We start from the raw sequence: 7,386 nt of genomic DNA on the forward strand, positions 1-7,386 counted from the left end.
CTCTCTCTCTCTCTCTCCTCTCTCTCCTCTCTCTCTCTCTCTCTCTCTCTCTCTCTCTCTCTCTCTCTCTCTCTCTCTCTCCGTGTGCTCATGTACATATGCCCATGCGTGTGTGTATGTGGAGACCCAACACTGATGTTAGATGTCCTCCTTGGTCATTCTCCACTTCATTAACTGAGCCGTATCTGTCACTGAAGCTGACTGTGAGCCACCCAGCTGCCCTGGACGACGGATGGTGAAGTCTCATAAGGGCTGCCATCACGGCATGTCTTCCCAGAGAGGGCCTAACTTTGCCCCTGCTCTGGTAGGTCTTACTGTCTGTGGTCACCTTCTGCAGTGTCATGACTTGGGGTTTCCCTAGATTGCCCGAGTTCATGTGAGTTTAGTCTAGAAATCCCCAAGGTTGTTGTGTACCCAGGGCTTCCCCAGCCCTGCCCAGCTGCAGTCACTCCCAGCCTGCCGGGTGTGCAGCTCTTTCTGGCTCATTCCATAGACAGCACCCATCTCCTGAAGACCATCCCTCGCACCTTATCCTGGCTTCAGCTGCCTGCAGTGTTTCTAGACTGGGCAAAACCAACCCATGGCTCTGGGTTCCACTCCGTCTAGCCATTGGCTTGCTAATTCCTTGCTCCAAGCTGTATGGCTTTAGGTTAGGACCTGTGTGGTGGGTGTCAGAGGCACCCTGGAGCTTCTGTGAGGCCAGAGATAACCGTTTTTTTCACTGACTGGTGTCACCTTCCTGTCTTTTGGCTATGGCCGGTATCCACTGATGCTACAGTGTTTGAACATTTGGGCTTATTTTCCTCTTGCCTAAGCCCTGTCTGCCACCTGGATAACTTGGATCAACCTGGACAAGCCTGTTAGGATGCCCTCAGCTTTTGCACCAGGCCTTGCTGTGGTTTAGAAGCAGCTCTGGCTGTCCTTTCTCCAGCCACCATAGTCTAGACTGTGAGTCTTCTGAAGGTGGCTGCCTTCCCGCACAGCCCTCACACACCCTGGAGCTAAGACTTCCTGGTCATCAGACTTGCCCTGACCCGTACTCCCTGGCCTCAGTTTCTGCCCTTTCAGAGCAGGAATCCCCATGTTTCCTTCTAGCACCCTGCAGGTTCCCTGGAGATAGGAGCCAGTTCCTTTTTGCTTCCCTTCTAAGTACTCAGCTCAGTTCTTCCCTGGACACAAGTGCTCACAGTCCTGCTAAACCTGTGAGTCAGGGGGCTGGAGAGACGGCTCAGCAGTGACGAGCACCGGCTGCTTTTGCAGAGGTTCTTCACACCCACAACCCCCGTGGTGGCTCACAGTCTGTACTTCCAGTTCTAGAAGTCCTGATACTTTTTCCTGGCCTTTGTGGGCACAGAGACAACATATGCAGGCAAAACACCCACCCCCCCCACATCACATGCATTTTTTTTAAACTTCCGGGTGACAGCAGGCCCTCATCTTTATGTGCAGACTTTATGTGCTACAGGTGTCTATGAGACACTATGTATGTGGCGTTCTGTGTAGAAGAGGGCACAGGGTCTCAGACATGGGCCAGACCCTGGGTGCAACGGTCTGTGTTTTCAGATGAGCCAGGTCTGCAGTGGGCAGGTGGACAGGTGAGTGTGTGGGTGAAGGAGGGGTCGGGAGGTCATGGATTGCTGCGGGGGGGGGGTGAGATGGGACATTGACACCTATCTATTAGGGGCTGCCCTGAGAGGATGTGGTCACCCTCTGTCCCACCACCTCTTACATGTGGTGGGGCTCCAGTGCAGAGCCAGGGCTGTGAGCCCTTTCCTGCTGCACTGCAGTTCCCTGGGGGCTTTAGTGTGCTCAGATGCAGGAAGAGAGATGGTTGTATGCACCAACAGGGTCCTGTCTGCCCTGTCCCACTGGGGATGACACCCAGTGTTATCAGCCTGGGTTCATAGGTTTAGACAGGCACAGAATGAAAAAGGCCTTCCAAGTCTGGGCATCCAGGTCCCAGGCAGCTGGGAGGCCCTGTTGTGTCCTGTTCTCTGGCTTCCGGGCGGTGTCATTCTCTCATGTTCCCTATGGGTGTGGAGGAAGGCTGTTTTGCTTTCTGCAGGCGTGTGTCCCCTTTACCAGGTGAGTGCCAAGGTCACCTGGGGGCATCACACCTGCTCACTCTGCAAATTCTCACCTCATTCACTCTTGTCACTTATCTGTCCCCAGAAGAATAGTGTGTGGTCTTAGGTCCACCCTCAAGGTGAGCTGGATTGCCAAGACTTCCTGCCATAGGTGGGGTGGGCTCTTGTCTGTGAACCTAGAGCCTCTTGGGGCTCCCTCTGTGAGGATCCAGAGGGCTGTGGCTTCCGCTCTGAAATCTGGTGAGCTATTGCACAGAAAGTGCTTAGGTCTGGGCCCACTGTTTCCTTCAGGTGGTTTAATTAGAAGATCTCAGCCAGCGAGAGCTGCATGAGAATGTGGGGCCCCGGCAGGCTTGGCTGACCTCTCAGAGCACTGCACATCTGTCCTTCCACTATTGCTATTACTTCATTGCTAACTGAGGGGAACGGGTGAGCATTTGCCACCACGAGCCATGGACATTTACTTTGTTTAGAGATGGGGAAACTGAGGCTGAGCTGGTAACTGGTGTAGCCAAGTCTACCCCATTCCAAGCAGGAGCTTCTCTCCTGTCTCCTCCTGTCTTCACTAGTTTCTAGGGCACATAGCTGGGTCATACACCAAACCCCAGGATGTAGATGCCTTCTGATGACATCACACACACACACCCAGACACACCCAGACACACACACACATACACACACATCATACAGACCATAAATACATACATAGAGACACATACACATACCATACAGACACACACACACACACCACACAGACCCACAGACACACACACACACACACCATACAGACACTTCACACGTAAAGTAGGACCGTAAACCTCCCAGATTACGCCCCCCTCCCACGCTCTGTTCAGGACACAGCAGGTTGTACACACCAGTATACAGTTGGCAGGGATCTATACACCCACATACCAAGCCGAATAGAGCTGTTTCCCTTGGTTATATGATGGGAACAGAATAGGGGTTATGTGAAGGAGGTTTAGAAGCAGTGAAGTTATGCCCCCTGGAATGGCCACGGCATGGAGTGAGTTCTGGGGAACAAGACGGCACGCTTGGTGGGAAGTAAGACATTTCTGGTCCCTGTTAGGCACATGCGTATAGAATGCGGGTGTGAGGTAGAGGGGATGGCATGGTGAAATCCTGGGGTGACAAGCAGTGTCAGGCTTGAGTGTCATTGCTGGGAACATGAGTCCCAGAATCAGAGCAGGTTATCTCAGGCCTGGGAGGTCCATACCAGCTCAGGGCCTTTCTCAAGACTGTTGCAGGCACCCTGGGCCACTGAGCTGAAGTTGGTGGCTCTTGGGTATGCCCAGGACTTCTGCCCACTCCTGAGGACTCTAGCGTAGGGCTTCCCTATGGCTCCCTTCCTGTGCCGCTGCTGTGGTCCAGGGTCAGGGTTGAGGAAAGACTGGCCTATGGTGGCTCATCAGCAGGAGGGACAGTGCTGATCAGAGTCCCCTGGACATCCTCCTCCTCTCTGCTGTCCTCTCTAGATGAGTGTGCCCAGGTGTGCGGCTGCAATGAGACGGGAATGCTGGAGAGGCTGCCCCGCTGTGGGAGAACCTTCGCTGACAGGATGCAGAGGGTGGATGTCTGGAAGTGGTGCAACCTGTCCGAGTTCGTCGTGTGAGTGCCCTGCTGGTCACGGGACTGCCCTTGCACACTGCACTCTGCCTAGCCCCGCCCTTTGGCTCCTCCCTTACTTACATTCTAGGTCCTAGGCACAGCCACCACAGCCCTCCCACAGTCCCCAGCGTGCTTTGCCTACACACATTCCCGGGCTGTAGGGGCTTCTGGGGTCTGCCTGGCTCAGCCACATAAAGCTGTGAGGACAACTGTTGTGGGTGGTACTTCTGGGCAGTTCCGTGGAAAGGCCTGGAAGCACGAGGGCCATAGCATGTGGTTCTCAACACCCATAGAGATGAAGGGGCCTTCTGAGGCAAAATGTTTTCCTGGGGGTATTTATGATTCCCTGTCCCAGATGCTCTGAGAGCTTGAGCATCTCCAGGGCTGCATCAAGAGTGAAGCCCAGTGGGGCCTCTGAGTCTGGATACTGATTCTGGGCCTCTTTGATTCTGGTTCTTCCTTGTAAAGAACCTTGGAGGCCACAGGTATGTGGTTTGGACTTTGAGAACCAGCCTGCTGTAAGTCAGGAATCTGTGAATGAATAGGCTCCAGACCCCTGCCCAGGGAGGAGTAGACACATAGGACCCGGGACATTGATAGTCCGCCCCTCCCGCTTTTCATCCTTATTCTGATGCTTCTGCCAATTCAGACTGCAATGACGTTTTTGAAGCAGCTTGTTGGAAGTAGCTCCTTCCTGTTAAAGGGCAAGTCCCCACTCCTTCCTGGAACAACACAGGAAGGAGAAGGTGGGTCTCTGCCCTGACCCCGTGGAGACTGGGCCAGGATCCTCTTTCTCCTGTATCTGTCTTTCATCTGAACAGGCTGGGTAGAGCTGCTGGCTTTGGGAAGACATCCATCCACTCAGCTTCCTCCAGAACCTCTTAGCTGACCTTGGCCTCAAAGACCCCAATAGCAGGGGGGCCACCACCTCCTGAGGCTGCTCACTGCATCCTGGACTAAGGGGTTACGTGGAAATCCTTTTCCATACATCAGGCTGAACTCTGGTTCCTGGTAGCTCTAGTCCTTGGGCAGCCTATAGAAACAACGGGAAGTCTGGTAGGATGGATGAGACCCATCTCAGGAGAGTCTCTGGGAGACTTTTCCACATTTGTTCATAATATAGCAGTCCCCTTGCATCCTGTCAGGTGGGGCAGAGGGGCAACTTTGCAGTAGCGAGCAGGCAGAGACTGGGCCTCATAGGTCTACCTGGCTTGTGAGAGCAGATTGATTTGGTTGGGAGGAAGCTGGCCCTGGCCTGAGACAGACTCTTTCCTCAGGCCTTCAGGGTGCTCAGATGACAAGGGCTTTACAGGTCCTTGTGGCTGTGGGCCTGGGTTCCATGTCTTTTAGGGAGACCTGTATAGTGTTGGGGAGGGCTGAACAAACATCCTGGACCCTGGGAGCTTACAGCTTCAGGGATCAGATGTAGAAAAATGACCTGGAGAAAAGGTCACAGGTACAGATGTCCCAGTTGGAAGTGACTTCAGAGGTCATAGTTTTAGTAGGTGGCCAAGTGGGATCTAGCCCAGACCATTCCCTGCCCGCGTCTGTTGGGCCCCGAGGCGGGGCAGGTGTGAAGGGTGTTGAGAGAGCTGTGGTCCTAACCTTCTGCCTCTGTAGGTACTACGAGAGCTTCACTAATTGCACGGAGCTGGAGACCAACATCGTGGGCTGCTACTGGCCCAACCCGCTAGCCCAGAGCTTCATCACCGACATCCACAGGCAGTTCTTTTCCAACTGCACCGTGGACAGGACCCACTGGGAAGATCCTCCCGACGAAATACTCATCCCGCTGATCGCAGTGCCGGTTGTGTTAACCGTGGCCATGGCTGGCCTGGTGGTGTGGCGCAGCAAGCGCACGGAGCAGCTGCTGTGAGGGTCTGCCAGGTGGAAGGCCATGCCTGGCAAGAATGCGGCCCAGAGCTTTGAGAACCGGTAGACGCTTCCTCTGTTTGGTCTGTTTTGGCTACACTCTATCTGACCATGGCAGAATCCTCCTGCCCAGGCTGATGTGGCCCTTGCTGTCTAGCCTGCAGCCTGATAAAGCTCAGGCTGACTGTGCAAGTGGGCCAGTGGGCTAGTGGAAGAAAATGACAAAGCTCGTTTGTGTACCACGTATGGAAGTATCTGTTGCTGGGGCCCCCACTCCCCAGGCTGGGCTCCCTATTCTCTGGCCATTTCTTGGCAGTCTTGTTCAGCTTTGACCCCAGTCAAGGTCCTGACCCATTTCTAGTCCTGACCCTGACCTCTGCTCCACTTGGGCAGAGAGGTCAGGCAAGGTCATCTGGCAGATGTGGAACTCTGAACCCTCCTGATTAGGAGACTGAGTATCTCCTCTGTTGGACATGAAGGAGAGCTTGGGGACTGGGAGATGGAGTCACTGGGAGCCACATGTCACCTACAGCTCTGCATGTCTGATCCGTCCAGTTCTATGTCCTGTGTGGCTGGGGATTCATCAGTCTTTGATAGACACCTGCCCTGCAGTGAGGCCTGGACCTCGTTCTGAGGTGGGGGACTGGCCTGGACCTCCTGAGGAGTGCCTGGGAGTAAGGCATGGTCTGAGCAGAGTCTGTGCTTGACTGTTCTGTCTCTGATGTCTGTTCTCTGTGATTAAAGAACCCCCTTACATCTGGCGTTTCTTGTTTTATTTCAGGGGATACGTAGTTAAAGCGTCTCTCAGGTGCTCTGAGTAAAGTCACCGGGGATGGCAGCCACAGGAGAGGGTCTTGGAGGGTCTGCTTTAGCACCCTCTCTCCTTTCTTTCCTTTTCTGGTTTTGCCAGAGGTCCTGCTGCGGGTTTTGGGGAGGAGAGGCCCTGGCCAGATATGGCCAGCCAGATGATGGTCAGTAGGTGGTGCTGTACTGTCTTTGGCTTCATCTGTCTTCCAGCTGGAGGACCTGGATCGTTGAGTATTGGCTGCTGACCTCATCACTGTCCTCTGGCTAGAGAGTTTCCCCACTGTACCCAAGTCCTGGTGGATACCATGGGATTGCAGGTGTGGATGACTGGCTGAGTCTATGCCATGCACAAGATCTGGGGTTATTCCTTGTTTTTGAAGAAGGCCAGTGTGGAAGGTTGTCATGGGAATGTGAACCGGCCATGTGGCTCCTGGCACACCTCCTGCCACTTGAGTAGCAGCTCTGAGATAGATGCCATGGGTCCTGGACTGGTTCGATGTCCACAGTGATGGACCCTCTAGTCCATCCGTCCATACACGTGGGGGCATATAGCTCATTTATTAGATGTGGAGCATCAAATGATGTTCTGGGAGGGCTGGGGAGGCCACATCTCCAATGCTGTCTGTCTTGCTCCCCCAGTTTGAGCACCCCCAGCATATGTTGAAGTGTCCTGAAGAAACCCCATGCCTCTCTCCTGGGGAAGACATCTTCAGCTGTCTCCTGGGTTCCAGAGACCCGGGTTACTGATAGCTTCCCACACAGGGGTGAGCCCGGAGCTACTTTCCCTGGCCTCTCTGTGACTTTTGGGCACTATCGCCCAATCTCCCATCATTGTTTCTCTTAGCAACAGTGAGGCTTTCTCTCTTGGAGCTGAGTGGTCATAGCTCCCACCTGTGCTCAGAAGAGCCACCTGTGGGAGTCTCCAAGAAGGGATAGAGAGTAAGTGCTGGGGCTTGGTGGCACATGCCTTTAGTCCCAGCATAGAGATGTTCAG

At 54.1% G+C, this 7,386-nt stretch overlaps 1 protein-coding gene across 1 annotated transcript in view; it reads left to right on the forward strand.

The window, feature by feature from the left end:
* Ramp3 (receptor activity modifying protein 3) overlaps positions 1–6,346 on the forward strand; it is a 17,830-nt gene extending 11,484 nt beyond the window's left edge. Inside the window, exons 2-3 of the mRNA XM_050140834.1 lie at positions 3,581–3,713; positions 5,334–6,346. Of these exons, the coding sequence (XP_049996791.1) occupies positions 3,581–3,713; positions 5,334–5,589 (389 nt within the window). The 3' untranslated portion in view covers positions 5,590–6,346. The remainder of the gene's footprint in view (positions 1–3,580; positions 3,714–5,333) is intronic.
* Positions 6,347–7,386: the final 1,040 nt, after the last annotated feature.

The sequence above is a fragment of the Alexandromys fortis genome, unplaced genomic scaffold (assembly GCF_014885135.2).
Source record: "Alexandromys fortis isolate MF-2015 unplaced genomic scaffold, M_Fortis_MF-2015_v1.1 scaffold_7, whole genome shotgun sequence".
In the NCBI taxonomy this organism is placed as follows: Eukaryota; Metazoa; Chordata; class Mammalia; order Rodentia; family Cricetidae; genus Alexandromys; species Alexandromys fortis.